Source organism: Typopeltis vanoorti, chromosome 6, assembly GCF_054136105.1.
Source record: "Typopeltis vanoorti isolate ZY-2024b chromosome 6, IOZ_Tvanoo_1.0, whole genome shotgun sequence".
Lineage (NCBI taxonomy): Eukaryota > Metazoa > Arthropoda > Arachnida > Uropygi > Thelyphonidae > Typopeltis > Typopeltis vanoorti.
This window is the reverse complement of record NC_143554.1, coordinates 8,228,430-8,247,734: the sequence shown is the minus strand read 5'-3', so window position 1 is coordinate 8,247,734 and position 19,305 is coordinate 8,228,430. Positions and strand designations below refer to the sequence as shown.

Sequence of the window (19,305 nt, the reverse complement as noted above, 5' to 3'; positions counted from 1 at the left end):
AGAGGGATAACAATAATGATGGACAACAACAAGCTACAGTACCACACCTTCGCACTAAGCTGTGAAAGAAATCTCAAGGTTGTACTCCAAGGTGTCACTGAAGGCATTACCTCCAAGGAGATTGCGGCACACGCCCTCCTTATACATCTTTTCAGAGATGGCTTCTGGCACTCCCTTGATCTCCCACCATTTTCTGTAAAAACCTCTCAGACACTCATCCTTACTAACTTATGTCTATCATATCACCCCTCTTTCTCCTGTTCGCTAGACTCTGTAAATTGCATCTTCTCAACCTTTCCTTATTAGTACATTAGTCAGTTACCTCTGGGCCATTTCCAACATCTCTTCATCCTTCTGAAAACCCGGTGACCAAATCTGTGCACAATAGTCCATGTGTGGCCCAATCAAAGCATTGTACAATAGAATAAGAATCTTCTAAATTCTACAATACAGTGTCCTCCTCATCATTCCAGAATTCTTTGTGTTGTCCTCATGATTTTGGCAATGTGTCCCCTAAATTTCAGATCCTTATCCACTATCACCCAAAGATCTCTTATTTCTTCAAATAAATCCTCACCAAGCATAAATTCTACATCCCATCTTTGTTTCCCAAATTTAAAACTTTACAGTTTGCAACATTGAACTCGCATTGCCATTCTCATGCCCATTCACTAAATTTATTCAAGTCTTCTTGTAAAGCCACAACATCTTCTCTACTCTTCATAGTTCATCCCAACTTTGCATCATCTGCAAACTGCTGAATATCTCCATCCAAAATTTGCAAATATCATTAACATAAAAGTTAAAAGTAATGTCCCTAAAACAGACCCCTGAGGTATACTACTAGTGACTTTCCTTTTCAAGGATATCGCTCCCCCATACACAACTTATTGATACCTATCAAAAAGCCAGTCTCCAATCCAATGCACTAATCTGATATAAAAATCCTATCGCTCTAGTTTGACTATCAACTTAAATGGCCCAGTCGAGCATGGAGAGATCACATCAAGTGGGTGGTATCATTGAAACTAGCTGTAGATCCAGAAATGAACTGTTGTGTTTGTATACAAATGCTAGAAGTATAGGAAACAAGGCAGATGAAATGGTTGCACTAATTGATGACAATAAGATGAAATATGACATCCTGACAGGAATAGAGATGGAAGGGTGATGTGTTTCGTGAGGACAGAAGGGGTAAAAAGGGAGGGGGAGTGCTATTGATGATAGAGAAAGAGTTATGTCCATATAAGGTAGAGATGCAAGAGGGCAATAGTGCCAGTGGTTTTGAGGCAGTATGGTGTGAGATAGAGGTGAATGGAATCAAACACTTGGTGGGATGTTGTTATAGACCAGGTAATGTGGATGGTGGTGATAATGAAATGTACAATCAAATTAGCCAAGTAAATAAGAAAAGGATGATCATAATGGGTGATTTTAATTATGGTGATATAGACTGGAAGATGATGAGATAGCAGCTGGAAGTAAAGAAAATGAGTTTCTTGAGTTTTTGAGGAATAACTACCTCAGACAGTATGTAACAGAGGGCACACGAGGATTGAGGGTCTTGGATTTGGTCATCTCGTCAGAGGATGTAATTATAAATGAGGTGTCAAATTCTCCACCAATTGGTGAGAGTGACCATGAGGTGATTACCTGGGTGGTTGCCAGCAGTGCGAGGACCTCTGTGAGAAAAGGGTATATGTGGAACTACAAGGAGGGTGATTATGAAGAGCTCAGGAGACAGCTTGCAGGTGTAGCATGGAATGAGGAGTTAGCTGGAAAAGAGATCAATGCAGCTTGGGGGATTTTCAAAAACTGTTTAGTAGATGCAATGTCTAAATGTATTCCAAGGGTGAGAAGGTTAAATAAGATGGGTGTGAGATGGATGAATAAAGAGATTAAGCATGTGATACAGAGAAAAAGGGCATTGTGGAGGCAGCATAAGAGAAGTGGAAGTAACCAATTCCATGAGGTCTACAAAGACCAAGCAAGGAGAGTGACTTGGTTGGTGAGGGTAGCTAAAGAGAGGTATAAACAACAGTTGGCTAATGAAGCCAAAAAGAATCCTAAGGAGTTCTTTCGATATGTAGCTAGTAAAAGAAAGAATAATTATGGAAGGATGACATTGATTGGAGAAAATGGTATAAAGACAGCTGTTGCAGAGTGTGTGGTGGAGATACTTAATGAGCAGTTCATGCAGATCTTTCAATCTTGTGAATGTGACTTCATGGAGGGATTGAGAGCAGTTGATGATGGGGGAGGAGAGACTGACTGTAGGTGAGCAAGAGGTGTATGGGGTGTTGAGTAAAATAGATGTTAATAAGGCTCTGGGACTTGATAATATATCACCACATATTCTGAAAGAGTGCCAGGGAGTTGACACCTCCCTTGACATATTTTTTTAATACGAGTCTTGCACTCGGTCAAGTTCCTAAGGAGTGGAAGGAGGGCAAGATTGTGCCACTTCATAAAGGAGGTGATCAAACTCAAGCATCAAACTATAGGCCTATCTGTGTGTCAGGTGTTGTGGTTAAGTTGTTGGAGAAGCTTGTGAGAACTAGGATCCAGAGTTGGGTTGATAACAATGGTATTATCTTTGATGGACATCATGGATTTGCTAAAGGGAGGTCATGTTTTAGTTATCTACTTACTTACTAATTACAATAAGTGACTGCTTCCTTGGACAGAGGAGAAGGATACACAGTGATATACTTGGATTTTGCAAAGGCTTTGGATAGATTACCTCATGATAAGTTGGTAGTCAAACTGGAGTGGATGGGGTTGGATATTAGATCGGTGCATTGGATTGGAGACTGGCTATATGATAGGTATGAACAAGTTGTGCATGGGGGGGGGGGAAGTCATATAAAGGAAAAGGGAAATTATTAGTGGTGTGTCTCAGGGGTCTGTTTTAGGGCCACTGCTGTTTAACTTGTATATAAATGACATTGGTGAAGATTTGGATGCAGATATTCAGTTGTTTGCAGATGATGCAAAGTTGGGACGAACCATAAAGAGTAGTGATGTTGTGGCCTTGCAAGAAGACTTGAATAAATTGAGTGATTGGGAATGGGGATGCAAGTTCAATGTTGCAAAATGTAAGGTTTTAAAATTTGGAAAAAAAAGATGGAATGCAGAATTTATGCTTGGTGAGAATATATTGTTGGAGGCAGAGGAAATAAGAGATCTGGAGGTGATAGTGGATAAGGATCTAAAATTTACAGGACACATCACAAAATTGTGAAGACAACACAAAGGCTTCTGGGAATGATGCGGAGGACACTGACATAGGAGTAGGGAGATTCTTGTTCCATTGTATAAGGCTTTGATTAGGCCACACATGGACTATTGTGCCCAGATTTGGTCACTGGGTTTTCAGAAGGATGAAGAGATGTTGGAAAAGGTCCAAAGGAGACTGACTAAGGTAGTTTCTGACCTCTGGATCTGGAATGTCACATATGAGGAAAGATTGAGAAGATGTAATTTGCAGAGTCAGGTGGACAGGAGGAAGAGGGGAGATATGATAGAGACCTACAAGGTGGTAAGTGGTTGTTATAGGATCAATGCTGGAGAAGTTTTACAGAGAATAGTGGGAGATCAGGGGTCATCCCTGGAAAATGTATAAAGAGGGTGTGAGTAGGGGAGTGAGAGGCAGGTTTTTTTTCGTGCAGAGTTGTGAATGATTGGAATGCCTTGCCTGAGAATGTGGTGTCTGTAAAGAGTTTGAATGTGTTTAAAACACGCTATGATGAGCTGTGTGTGTGTGTGTGTGATAAAAGGACTTCCCAGATGAGTCTTTGACTCCATGAGGTCTTGGGGTGTTAATAATAATAAAAATCCTATCACTCTAGTTTGACTATCAACTTAGCATATAGTAATCTATCAAAAGCCTTTGCAAAATCTAAGTATACTACTGTGTAATCCTCTCCTCTGTCCAAGGAAGCCGTCACCTTATTGTAATAAGTAGATTACAAAAACATGACCTCCCTTTAGCTAATCCATTGTTGTCAACACAACTCCAGATCCTAGTTCTCACTAGCTTTTCCTACAACTTAACACAACACGTGACACATGGAGGCCTGTAGTTTGATGCTTGCGTTCTATCACCTCCCTTATTTAGTGGCACAATCATTCCTCCTTCCACTCCTTTCGAACTCGACCCATTGCAAGACTTATATTAAAAAAAAAATGTCTAGGCAGAGATCAACTCCCTGGCACATTCCATCAGAATATGTGGTGATATATTATCAAGTTTCACAGCCTTATTAACATCAAGTTTTTGCTGAATTCTCTATACACCTCTTGCTCACTTACAGTCAGTTGAACCTCCTCCTCATCAACTGCTCTCAATCTCTCCATGATGTCACGTTCAGAAGAATAAAAGACCTTGATGAACTGCTCGCTAAGTATCTCCACTATATCTTCTGTAGCTGTTGTCCTTATACCATTTTCTCCAATCAATGTCATCCTTCCATAATCTTTTTTTTTTTTCTGGCTATATGTCGAAAAAACTCCCTAGGATTCTTTTTTTCTTCATTAACTAACTGCTCCTCATATTTCATTTTTGCTACCTTTACCAACCAAGTCACCCTCCTTGCCTAGTCTTTATAATTCTCATGGAATTGGTTATTACCACTTCTCTTATGTTTCCTCCATAATGCCTTTTACATTCTTAACCACCTCACCAGCCATTATGGATCAAATACGCATCCTCATATGCTTCGTATCCATCATATATTTCAATGTAATATCAATGATATTACAATTTTAATATGCACTTCACATCCATGATAAACTTGACATCTATAGACGTCTTGGATGGTAGCATGGTTAATCTCTCTATTCATCCATTTCACACCTACCTTATTTAACCTTCTGCCTCTTGGAATATATTTAGACACTGCTTCTACTAGATTGTTCTTGAATATCTTCCAAGCTGCATTGATCTCTTTTCCAGATAATGCCTCAATCCATGCTACTTCTGCAAGCTGTCTCCTGAGCTCTTCATAATCACCAGCCTTGTAGTTCCACAAATACCCTTTTCTCACAGAGATCCTCGCACTGCTTGCAACAACCCAGGTAATCACTTCATGGTCACTCTCACCAATTGGTGGATGATTTGACACCTCATTTATAATTATATCCTCTGATATGATCAAATCCAAGAACCTCAATCCTCATGTGCCCTCTTTTACGTACTGTCTGAGGTAGTTGTCCCTCAAAAACTCACTCATTTTCTTTACTTCCAGTTGCTATCTTATCATCCCAACCTATATTGTCATAGTTAAAATCACACATAATGATCACCCTTTTCTTATTAGCTTGGCAAATTTGATTATGCATTTCATAGTCACTACCATCCAGATTACCAGGTCTATAACAACATCCAACCAGTAGTGAGCTATAAGGGGCTCTTACGAGCCCTTTTGTATAATTTTTCTGAAATTTGCAAGCCCCTTGTTCTTTTTATTTACTTTATTTTTTTCAAAAAAAAATTTTTTTTGAAACATATTAAGCGAGAAACTTATACGGTAACCTAACAAAAATTAGTCTATTCAGCAGTGTATAGATTATTTGGAATTATTGTTTCAACTCCTCTATAGTGACTGCACCCAAGTTTGAAAATAAAATGAGTGCATGTGCTATCTTTACCCTTCTCCCTTCTGGTAGCCAATCGTATGGTAAAACCAGTAGCCAATCAAATGTTTTATAAAAGATTATAAAAAATTTCATTCTTATTATATTTTGATAGTTAAAAAATGTTTTTCTTATGTAAGATAAATTAACACAATTGATTGTGTGCAAATATTTCATGGTTAGATCATGAAATATTTGTTTAAAAATTATAGCCTTTAGAGGTTGATTGTCTTCTCATACTTTTTGATTGGAATTTGTACACAAGCTGTATTAATAAGTTTTTGTGTGAAATGTGGCTTTTTTTTTTTTTTTTTTTTTTTTTTTTTGCTTGACGATGCGAGCCCTTTGTTAAAATTTCCATAGTTCACCACTGCATCCAACCAAGTATTTCATTCTATTCACCTCTATCTATACCATACTGCCTCAAAGTCACTGGCACTATTTCCCTCTTGCATCTCTATTTTGTATCAACATAACTCTTTCTCTGTCATCAATAGCATCCTCCCCTCCCTTTTTACCCGTTCTATCCTCATGAAACGCATCATACTCTTCCGTCTCTATTCCTGTCAGGATGTGATCCTCATCCAACCATGTCTCACTTATTATTCAAACAATTTTTGGGTGAATAGCAGAGGCAGCCAGTGAAAATTTTAAGTGGGGGTGCTGCATAAAAAAAAAAAAAAAATAATAATAATAAACTTTTTTCCCTAATCAGTAACGAATTTATTAATAAATAAATTTACATATTAAAAAATTGCTTTATTAAAAATATTTCATCCTCACCACGAACAAACACCAATAATAAAAGTTTCGTATCAGTAGCAATGACAAGCGCAATTGAATATGTACAAGATGGCAATGAGAGCGGTAACCTAAGAAAGAATGAGAGCAACTATAGAGGGAGAAAATAGTTTGAATGATAAAAAAAAATGAGGAATTATTTGTAGGAATTTAAATCGCAAGGTTGCGTGCAGTGATACAAAATGCGCAGCGGCAATTAGAGCACCTGCAAAACTCTTTCCAGAGTGATTCGGCTAACGTAAATAAACAGCGTAAGAGTGCGAGAGTTTCTGAAATGAAGGAAAGAGTGTTGTATGGTGACTCGTTATTAAGAGGAGTGATAGATGGGAGTGTAACTAAATCGTACTTACCGGGTGCGAAATTTAAGGATGCAAGTGCTCTGCCGCTTCCTGGAGCAGGAAAGGTAGTTACGGGGAGAAGAGCAGTTCCTGAGGAGATGGTGAGACCCACCAACCATCTACCAGATCATATAGGGGGGGGGGAATCCAGTTGTGTCTGCACCTATAACACCTTCAAGTTGTATATGTTGACGCTATCTCGATCTTCCTTCCTGATCAGCGTTTAACCCACAGGTATGTCTAGTCCTTTCGCAGTTGAAAGTTTTTCTGTCCCCAGGTTGGAATTGATCTGAACAAACCCGGACTGTGAAGGCCAACATCGAGGTGGTCCCAAGCCCTTTTCAGGGCAGGGTCTTCTGGGCCAGGTCATTTCCCTTCTTTTCCTGGTTATATTGGTCTGGGTTTGCTCGGCAAACTCATTCCTCTACAGAATTGTCTTCCACATAGTCTTTAGATATATTTACACTTGTTAAATTTGCTAAGTCTCTCCTTTTTTTTCCTTTTCAGGATTTTTCCTTTTTAAAAGTGAAAAATCAACGACCGTTTTAGAAGCACCCTGGGGGGGGGGGGTCAACAGCTAAAACAGGTCAGCTGAGGCCTTTTTTTATCTACTCTGCTACTATGCACTCTATCTTTATTTCCTTTACTACTATTTGCTGAATCTCAGCCTATCTTACTCCACAGGCCAATGATGAGATACATTGAACTCACAAAATATATAAATATATATATTAGAGTGCAAAAACAGAGGGTGAAAGAATTAATAATTGTGGCGGGTACGAATGAATTGAAAGGTGATAAATTTTTTATGAGAGAGGACTTGAAAGTATTGTTAAAGGTAGCGAAAGAAAAGAGTGACAGAGTTAGAATGGTGAGTCTGTTGCCGCGGTATGACAGACAGGAGTTTAGAAGGAGGGCCATAATTGCAAATGACATTATGCGCAGGTTATGCAGACGGTGTGGAATTCATGGACGTGTGGAATGAGTTTGATGGGCGAAAGGACTTATACAAGATGGATGGCCTGCATTTGAATGGACTTGGTGTGCGGAAACTGGAAAACGTGTTGCTGAATGAAGTGAAAATGGATGTGCAGAACCAGGGAAACTAGAACTACCAAAGAGGGGGAGGGGGAGTGGATATGCAGACATCAGTATATATAATGTACCCGAGCCAGCACTAGGGACAAAAAATGGGAATGGGACATTTAGAATAATGCATCGAGATAGGGGTGGGGCAAAGGGATCACTGCATTTCATGTATATACTAATGACAGGAGTATTAGGAACAAGAAGGAAGAATTTTTGGCCTTGATTGGCTCTTCCTGGCCACAGGTTATTGGCATTAGTGAAACATGGATGACGGAAGAAGATATATAGTTAGCGGGATAGAATCTGTAGGTTATGGTGTGTTTAGGAGGGACAGAGAGAATAAAATGGGGGGGAGGGGTGTTATTGATGATAGCTGATGAACTGCAGCCAAGGAGAATTGAAGTTGTATTGCAGGATAGTGAAAGGTGCTCATTTGAGGCTATTTGGTGTGAGATTGAGACTGGCAGAATAAAATATACAGTTGGGTGCTGCTATAGACTAGGTGATGGAATAGATGGTGGAGATAGTATGCATAAACAAATTGATGAAATGAGTGGAAGGAGGGTAATTATTATGGGGGATTTCAACTATGGTAACATTGATTGGAAGGAGGAGAGGCCACATGTGAGGAAGGAAATGGATTTTATTCAATTATTAAGGGATAACTATCTGAGACAGCATGTAATTGAAAATACTAGGGGTATGAGAGTGCTTGACCTGGTAATAGCATCTCACAATTTGACTGTAATGAATATGACCATGTTGCCACCTATTGGTGAGAGTGACCATAAGGTCTTGACCTGGGAGGTGGCTAAAGGTGCGGAATTTTTGATTAAGACAGGGTATATGTGGAATTACCGTGCTGGCAAGTATGACAGGCTTAGGAGATTGCTTGGATCAGTGCCATGGCATGCACAACTTCAAGGGCTGGATGTTGATAGAGCATGGGAAGTGGTCAAGGAGCATTTACAGGAGGTTATGGCTGATTGTATACCTAGGATCCGAATAGTAAAACAAGGGGTTAAATGGATGAATAACACCATTAAGCTTGAGCTGCAAAAAAAGAAACAACTGTGGAGGGAATTTAAAGAAAGGGGTGACCTGCAGGCACACGAATGGTATAAAGTGCAGGCCAGAAGGGTAACGAGTGTGGTAAAAACAGCAAAAGCCGATTATGAAAGGAAACTAGCTATGCAAGCAAAAGAGAATCCCAAACAGTTCTTTCAATATGCTGCAAGCAAGAAAAAACTGTACATGGCAAAATGATTTTAAGGAATGACGATGGTAAGGAGGTCACTGAACCAGTCGATATAGTGGAGTTACTGAGCGCGCACTTTGCAAAACTATATCATCCAGGTGGTGACATTGAAAATAATTAAGGAACCATTAGTTTATATGGGAATTGTAATGAATGAAGTGGTGGTGAATAGTCTATTACAGAACCTTAATGTGAATACATCTGTGGGATTGGATGGTATACCAGCACAAGTCTTGCGTGAATCGGCTAAGGAATTATCAGTGCCCTTGACCATGTTGTTTAATCTGAGTCTCGGGTCTGGTTTAGTCCCGAAGGCGTGGAAAGAGGGGAAAATAGTTTCACTGCATAAACGAGGATCCAAGATCAAATTGGTTGCAAATTACCGACCGATCAGCATATCAGGAGTTGTTGTCACGGTCTTGGAGAAAGTAGTCAAGGGAAAAATACAGGAATGGATTGATGAAAATAACATACTGTACAGGGGACAGCATGGCTTTGTGAAGGGTAGATCATGCCTTAGTAACTTGTTCAAGTTTTATAACAAGGTGACAGCTGAACTGGTTAAGGGAAATGGGTTTACAGTGATACTGCTGGACCTGGCAAAGGCGTTTGACAGGATACCACATGGAATTCTAATCCGTAAACTACAACATATGGGAATGGATATAGGGTTGGTGAGATGGATAAGTGGGTGGTTGATGGAGAGATATCAAAGAGTAGTTTATTCAGGAGTAGAGTCCAAAAGATGGCCTGTTACTAGTGGTGTACCGCAGGGTTCTGTTCTTGGACCACTGCTGTTTAATCTGTTCATTAACGATATAGGGAAGGATCTAAGTGGAACAGTTCATTTGTTTGCAGATGATGCAAAGTTGGGGAGGGCGATAGTGAATGCAGAAGATGTCAAAGTCTTGCAGGATGACTTAGATAGATTGGAGTTCTGGGCTAAGGAGAATGGATGTCAATTTAATGTAACAAAATGTAAGGTTATGCATTTTGGGGTGAAAAAATTAGCAGCAGTATACCACATTGGTGGAACTGTACTCCAAGAGATTGATGAGGCCAGATATTTGGGAGCGTTGGTGGATAGGGGGATGAAGTTTAGGGGGCACATCGCGAAAGTAGCTAAATCAGCTCACTTGGTTGTTGAAAAATACCTTGACGAGCAGAGACAAGCAAGTTATTGTACCTCTGTACCAAGCCCTGATTAGACCTCATCTCGACTACTGTGCCCAGATTTGGTCACCTCGGTTCCTTCTTGATGGGGAGGAGGTGGAGAGGATCCAGAGGCAAGTGACTAAGATGATAGCAGATCTATGGAATGAACCATATGAGAACAGGTTGAAGATTTGTGGGTTGCAGAAACTAGTTAATAGGTAGAAAAGGGGAGATATGATTGAGACATTCAAATTGCTAAAAGGATTCTATAGGATTAATTCAGAGGATATTTTTGAGATCAGGACTGGTGGTGGGAGAACTAGGGGACACCTATGGAAGCTGGGCAAGAGTGTGGTTAGTAAAGGTGTTTGAGCTGGGTTCTTTACTTTTAGAGTGGTAAATGAGTGGAATAAGCTGCCAGAGTCTGTTGTGGATGCTATGACAGTGAGCAAATTCAAGGCAAGGTATGATAGATACTGTGAGAATGTCGAATAGTTGTGTGGACATGATGTTTAGGGCCTCCCTCGATGGGTCTAAGGACTCCCTGGAGTAGCCAGAAATAATAATAATATTGGCATCGGATCACAGTGCATTTGTTTCGTGTAATGATAATTTAAAAAATATAATTCTTTTCATATTTTCAACAGTAACACTCGTCATAATTCAGTCTTGTATCTATAATAAATAAATAATTATATGTTATTTTCACAAAATAAAATAAGATTTACAAAACATAGTCCAAAACGCACATGCACCAATAAAAACGTTTCACATCTCACAGAAATAATGCTCGCATTAATAAGATACACTGCCCAGACAGCAGTGTATCTAATGACGTAATGTGTAATGACAAGCACAAACGAATATCGGCGTTAGATCGCAGTGCATTTGTTTCATAATCTAAAGCATTAATCGAACAATTCCAATTATTAACTATTCAATCAATGTCAAAATATAAGTTGTAACCTTTAACATGTTGTATTGCATTTATATAATGTTGTAAGCATTGTTATTATTTATAAACACAAACCAAATTTATTTTTTTCGTTTTTTCCTTGGGGGTGCTGCAGTGTCGCAGTGCTTATGTACGGGGTCGCCACTGGTGAATAGACTCAGTTAATGCAACCAGTTTATTTGCCATGTTTGTTTCTTTCACTTCTAGCATTTGTATACAAACACTAAAGCTCATTCCTGGATCTGTGGCTAGCTCCACTGATACCACTTACTTCATGTGACTTCTCCATGCTTAGCTTTAGCCATTTCTTTATTTCATTTGAGAACCTTCTTGAAATCCATCTATTATTTTCCCTTGATCCCAGATCATCCCCTTCCCTTTTTTGTCTACACATGCATTCAAATCCTCATGGAGGATCTACTTTTTCTCATGCTGTGTTCCTCTGTCCACCCTGAGCCTCCCTGTTTCCCTGTCTGTCTTGCACACCTGTTCTCTCATGCGTTTCACTTCTTCATTCACAACCACTTTTTTAAGCTCTCCTGTCATACTCTCCCATTCTTCCACATTGCTTACCACTTGATCAGACTTATTCTCTGCACACACTTCACTACCTTCCAGCAGCAGTATTTCCAAGCAACTTACACCAAAACAATTTAAATGCAGTCCATCACTTCTATACAGTTCACTTCATCCTTCAAACTCATTCCACACACTGACAAACTGCACTCCTTTCTCCTCAGACATTTTTGCTAACATATCATTCATAATCCTTGCTTTCCATCTCATCTCACTACTGTCATACCTGAGCAACACACTTATTACCTTTCCAATCACACTATTCTCTTTTATCTGTCTCAAGCAGTAATTGATCTGTAATTGGTATAAACGTACTTGCAACTAATCTGACAATGAGGTGCCTCTGAAAGGCAAACAGTTAATATCACGTAAGATATTCAATCTGAAAACAACAGACCTGAAGTCTGTATCTTTGTTCCAATCTATACTATCATAATTAAAATCACCCATAATAATTACTCTTTCTTTGTTCACTAATCTAAGTTAGTTATTTATACGTTTCATCACCCTGCACATTTTTGGGCCTATAACAACATCCAACAAAGTATGTCTTCCTGACAATCTCCATGTTACACCACACTGCCTCATAACCATTGCCACTATTTCCCTCTTTTATGTCTACTTTATGTGGACATAATTCCCTTGCTATTATCAGCACCCCCCCCCCCTTCTTGTTCTTTCTAATCTCACAAAAAAATACTGTTCCCTTCCATTTCTAGTCCTGTTAGTATATCACCTTCATTCAACTATGTTTCATCCAATGATTCTGGGACAAAAACTCAATCAGCGAAACCATTTCATCTCTCTTATTTATGATACTTCTGGTATTTGTAAACAAACACAAACACACAGTAATTAATTTTTAGGTCTATAACCAGTCCTATTCAAGCCACTTGTTGGTTGCGATTTCCCCACCACACCTGCCCCATCACCTTTATCACCACTTACCACATATATCTGCTCCATCTCAATGTTCCTATCAATATTGCAATATACTCCATCTTCATACACACATGAAGATTTTGGGGCATATATGAAGAGGGGGGAGCCCACCTGGGCTCTCTCTCTCCCCCTCCCATTTCAGTGTTCCTTTTGCACTCATACTCTCTCTCTCCCTCTCTCTCTTCATCTGTCACAATACTACTGATACATTCCACTGCCAAGCACTTCTGTCTCTTCAATACCACTCTACCGATTTTTCCTTCATCTCTTTCTTCTGATCTCTTCCAGTGCACTCACTCCAAAGCCATTCAAATGCAACCATTATTCCTGTATAATTTCATTCTTCCCTCAAACACATACCATACATTCACAAACTGTACTCCCTTCTCCTTGCATAGCATACCATTCATGATATTGGCTCTCTGTTACAACTCATCATCATACCTTGGCAACACATTGACAACCTCTCCTACTACACTGTTATCTTTCACTCTTCTCAATAGTCTCCTGATATTTGCTCTCGCATCCTCCTTATGTCCATTTAGGTCATTTGTCTCCATAATCATGACTAAGTCTCGTGATCATTTCTTCCTCTGTCCAATGCCTTATTATCCTACTCATTCTCCCTCCTGGATAGAAGACCTTATGAACTCTCTCAGTAACTAGTCCTCCAGCTATGAAATCACCATATACTACTAGCCTGGAATCACTCGTCACCCTCATTTACTCTTCTTTCTTTCATTCTGTTCTCTTGCACACTTTCATTAGTTTCAACTAGATGTCTAATATCACTTGCGTATTCCTCATTTCATCTTTCATTTTCAATAACTGTTTCATCAAATCTTGCATTCCAACAATTTCACTCTGTCACTCATGCAGTTTTGCTACCTCTCGTTCTACTGCACCTTACTTCTGTTTGCTCATTTATGCTTTCTTTCGCTCCCTCATCACTAACTTTTGCTTCTGCATTCTGGCATTCTTTCACTCCCTCAGTTTCTCTAGCTTTCATTTCATTTTTGTTTCTTGCTATCTTTTCAGTCAGTTTTACATTCATTGCCTCGTAGTCTAATAATATATTGCACTTCCGACAAATCCATACTTTCTCTTGTCTCTTAATTCATTCTCTCTCTCTTTTTCTCTACAAACACATCTGAAGCTTTGCCATATATAAAAAAGTCTGTCTTCAAAGGAAATAATAATCATTTTAGTTTTAAATTATAGTATTTAAAACTAAAATGACAATTTCTTGAAAATTTTAGATTTTCTTTCATTTACTATATTTTATTTTATGACTAGTTAACTATGTAACTATAACTTGAGTAATCTGCAATTACAATATCAATTTTATTCTCCTCTAGGATTTTGTGGCTCCTTGTATTAATTGGCGTAGTCATATTTCTCATTCTGGATACCTATGTCAATAGATATAGACTGGTATCTGCTGGAGGCCTTGTCATTTTGATTTTCCTTGGCTATATCTTCTCAAAACATCCAAGAAAGGTAGGTGAAATTGTGATATAAATTAAAGATGCCAAGAAATTATATTCTTGACTTAATCCTTTATCCAAGTATAAGCAAACAAAATTTGCACCTGAAGTAATTTCAGGATTGGGAAACTCATATATAGATATAGAGGCTGATGACTTCATATTAGTTGCCTTAGTATCCCATAATGCAAAGCACATATCCTTATGGTTATCCACAATGCTCTGTATTATGGGAAGGTCACTACCCAGACCGGTTTTGATCTTTATTGAGGTCTCATCAGTAGGAACTTCTGCCTTACTTCAACCTTGGGAGATCTCTTCCTCTGGGAATCAAAACTGACATCTAAGAGAGGTTCTGCTCTAAAATTTCTTTAGTATATTACTTCAATGGACATGTGAATGCCCTATGGATTCTGAGGTTGCTCTGAATGAGAATAGGAATTCTAGGTAGAAGGCATTGTAAAAAGCATTGTGCAGTGGTTAGAGGGAGATCAAAAGACTATCTTGTATGGTCTTTTTATGCATGGAAAAAAAAAAAAAAGGTGATAAGACTTGAGGACTTGGTGAAGAAAAGGCAGGAGATAGCGTTCACAAAGCAAAATTAGAAGAATGGGGGATGTGAAGGGAAAATTGCAGAAAAATTTAATATAAGATGACTCGTACATCATGCATAAAAATTAACACTATTATAATAGATTTAGTTTAATCCTTTATCCCAGTGAGAGCAAACAAAGTTTGCGCCTGAGAATATCTTCAGGACTAAATATATAGTGTTGTACTATCTTATCCAGTAAGTAGTGCAACACCAAGGCAACTCGTGGCAAAGGTGGAGCAAGCTACCAGGCACTTCTAACCCTCAGGCGCAAACTTTGTTTGCTCTCACTGGGATAAAGGATTAAACTAAATCTATTATAGTCTAACCTAGTGATAAATAAATTTTCAACATTTATTAACACTATTAGTTTAATGGTGAATGTGAAGGTGCACAATGAGCATGGTGATTGCCACTTTGGAATGTGAAATTATATTCTTGTTTAATCCTTTACCCAAGTGTAAGCAAACAAAGTTTGTACATGTGTTAAGACTTAAGTGCTGGAGAGGAACTTGTTGGAGTCTTAATGGAATTAAACAGCACTGAGAAAGAATTAAAAAAATATTTGATTCTTCTAATATTTAGTCTCAGTCACAGAAAAATCTTTGGGGAAGTACAAAATGAAACCATAACATATGCACACAAAGGCTAAGGTATGCTGGTAATCTGTTCTCTCTTTGGCCTCATGACCTAGACCCATTTTTCCTTCTGCTAGCTTAATAGTTTTCTCCCTAGAATTGAATTTACAATGGAAAAGAAAAGTAATGTCTAGCCTTGCTAGATATGTTGGTAACATGCCTACCTAACAGTAACCTGACCTTTTCAGTATACAGGAAATCCACTCGCACAAGGATATACATTCACAAACTTTCCCATCATCACCCCTCATACATCATCATCATTAGTGTTCTGTCTCTTGACAGGTCCAATGGTATAACTCAGCAGATTCTCTTCCTCCAATTTCCTCTATCTCTTGCTTCCTCCTTCATTTCCTGATATCTTCTTGTTTCCATTATATCATCAAGCACCATTAGTAGTCTTCTTCCTCTTGGTCGCTTTCCTTCAATTTTCCCTTCTATCATTCTTTTCAGTAGGCTGTCTCCTCTTAATACACGTCCTATTCAGTTATGCTTTCTTCTTCTTATGGTCTTTAGTAAATTTAAATTCCTTTCTTCTTCAACTCTTTGTAATACTTCTTCACTGGTGGTTTTTTCAGTCCACTTCATTTTCTCCATTCTTCTCCATAACCACATTTCAAATGCCTCCAACATTTTAGCTTCTTCCTTCCCAATTGTCCATGTTTCTGACCCATATAAGGTCATGACAGATGTTATAATAACACCTTCCTAATTGCTTCTGTTTCCACAGAGTCAAAAAAAAAAAAAAAAAAAACTGCTTCCCTAATCCATGACCTTCTATTCAGAAGGATTTTAGTAATGCTATCACCCTTACATCTGAGACATGACAGAAAAAACAGCCAGAATCTTAAAAAAAACGCAACCTCTGCACAGCTTTCAAGCCTCCTTCCCACTTAAAACCAGCTACCCTTATTTGCTCCACTAAGGACCAACTCTCTCTCTCTCTCTGTGTTCCTGGTGTATATAGTTCTTCCTGTAAATTGGTCTACTATGGACAGACAACATGATTAGACACCATTTGGATAAAAAAAAAAAAAAAAAATAGACCTTCAGTCATGACTATGGTCAACTGGGCTTTGAAGACAATGCTTTGGATACAGCTCATAAATTATTATTATTATGGGCAACTCCAAGGAGTCCTTACTCATTCAGTATCTATAATACTTTGCTTTGAACTCATTCACAGTCATTGCACTCACAACAGACTCTGGCAACATATTCCACTTATTCAATACTCTCCAATAAAAAACCCTGTCTTATTATACTTCAAACCTAGTTCTTAAGAATACCCTTGCTAACTACACTCTTACTCAGTTTCCATTGATGGCCTCTACTTCTCCCACCAACACATCTGTTCTGAAATAATCTTGTGAAAACCACTCAGTGATTTGTATGTCTGAATCATATCATCCCTTTTCTGCCTATCAACCAGTTTCTGTAACCCACAAATCTTCAACCTGTTCTCGTAAGGTTCATTCCATAGACCAGCTACCATCTTTGTCACTCACCTCTGGATCCTCTCTACCCCCCCCCCCCTTCACCAAGAAACCCTGGCACCCAGATCTGTGCACAGTAGTCAAGATTGGGGGTCTTATCAAGGCTCGATAAAGAGGAACAATAACCTGCTTGTCAAAGTATTCTTCAGGAACCAAGTGATCTGATAAGCTGCTTTAGCCACTTTTACTTGTGCCCCTTAAACTTTAACTCCCTATCTACTAATACTCCCAAGTCTCTGGCTTCATCAGTTTCCTGGAGTATGGTTCCACCAATGTGGTATACTGCTGATAATCTTTTCACCCCAAAATGCATAACCTTACACTTTGCCACATTAAACTGACATCCATTTTAAATGTAAATTGGAATTTATTGGAAAAAGGCCAATCTGCAGCATTGCAGCCAATTTAGAGGAGAGAGACCTCTTCTTAGAATCTGCAGCTGCTCTCAAAAATCAGCCTGCTGAATAAATATGGTTGCATAAGAACTCTATTTTAAGAACTCTATTATAAGCAATATCATAAGGGACTTTGTGGCATGCAGCACTTGCGGCATGTATGTGTCTCGGGAATTGGATATGTGGCTTATGAAAGAGAGCATATGTGCACAAAATGCAGGCAGTTGAAGGAAATAAGTGCATTAGAAATATCAATATCCGACCTTGTTGCTCCAGGAACGGGAAATGAATGTAGGAAGACAAGTAGTGTGATAGGAGAGAATGAAAAATATATATATATGAATGAGAAAATAATAGTTGATAGTGTGGAAGGTGTAAGTGACTGTGAAAGTTTAGGAGATGGTTTTGTTTGGGAGAGTGAATTTAGACTGACCTGCAGACGGAGATAGATGAGCTGAAAGAGGAGGTGGAATGTCTTGTGAATGAGAGCAGAAGTATGAAAGATAAGATTAGGAGAATGGAAGAGATAAATGCAAGGCAAATCAGAGTAGGGGAGAGAGAGAGAATTTTGGGAATGTTAGAAGAGGAGAGAAAGGAAACAGTAGAAGAGAGGGAATGAGTGAGAGGTATGGGGGTGCTAGCAGATGAGAGGATGGAAACAGTAGGAGAGACGGAATGAGAGAGAGATATGGAAGTGCTAGAAGAGGAGAGGATGGAAACAGTAGGAGAGACGGAATGAGAGAGAGATATGGAAGTGCTAGAAGAGGAGAGGATGGAAACAGTAGGAGAGACGGAATGAGAGAGGTATGGGGATGCTAGAAGAGGAGAGAATGGAAACAGTAGGAGAGATGGAATGAGAGAGAGGTATGGGGATGCTAGAAGACGAGAGGATGGAAACAGTAGGAGAGACAGAATGAGAGAGGGATATGGAAGTGCTAGAAGTGGAGAAAACGGAAACAGTAGAAGAGAGAGAATGAGAGAGATGTATGGGAGAGCTAGAAGAGGAGAGAATGGAAACGGTAGTAAGAGAGAGAGAGAGAGAGAAAGAGGTATGGGATTTGCTAGAAGAGAGAATAGCAGTAGAGGAGATGGAATGAGAGAGACCTATGGGAATGAAAGAAGATGAGAGAATAGAAACAACAGGAGAGAGGGAATGGTAAGAGGTATAATATATGGTGACTCAATGATCCGTGATGTTCAAGATAGGATGCGTGAGGAGTGTTTGCTAGGAGGAACAATAGAAAGGGTGGCTATGGCAATTAAGAGAGGTGAAAGGGTGGATGAGATGCTTGTGATGGTAGGAACAAATGACTTGAGTGGTAATGTAAGTCAGGCAGCGATAGATATGAGATTTTTGCTTGAGGCTGTACGGAAGAAGACAGAGAGAGGAAAAATAGTGTGCGTGTTGCCTAGGTATGATAATGACGAGCTTAGCAGAAGAGCAGTAATATTGAATGACATAATAGCTAGAATGTGTGACAAGAGAGGACTGGTATATGTGGATGCTTGGAGTGCATCTGAGGAAAGAGAGGAATTGTATGCAAGAGACCGCTTACATTTGAATGAGGAAGGACGCAGGCATCTAGAGAGATCGCTGTTCTGAATGAGTCAGTGTGTCTCAGGGATGATGATAGCAGGGGTGGCCTCTTGTGGAAATGGATACTTGGGAAAAGGGAGACGACATCAGGTAACACTGAGTCCAGTGGAATCTAGAGGGGATAATGCTGGGTATAGAAACAATGGCATTTATATGCTTTATACTAATGCCAGGAGTATCCGGAATAAGGGAGAGGAATTGGTGGCGCAGATAGCATCAGCCTGGCCAAAAATTGTTGGGATCACTGAGACGTGGTTGACAGAAGAGGATATAATAACAGGAATAGAGGTCGCTGGGTACAGCATTTTTCGGCAGGATAGGAGGGGAAAGCGTGGTGGTGGGGTACTGC

At 39.2% G+C, this 19,305-nt stretch overlaps 1 protein-coding gene across 1 annotated transcript in view; it reads left to right on the top strand.

Moving 5' to 3' along the window:
* The window catches only part of LOC150105267 (uncharacterized), a 163,201-nt gene that overhangs the window by 51,617 nt on the left and 92,279 nt on the right, over positions 1-19,305 (top strand). Inside the window, exon 5 of the mRNA XM_090394035.1 lies at positions 14,110-14,251. Coding sequence (XP_090250161.1) covers positions 14,110-14,251 — 142 coding nt within the window. The remainder of the gene's footprint in view (positions 1-14,109; positions 14,252-19,305) is intronic.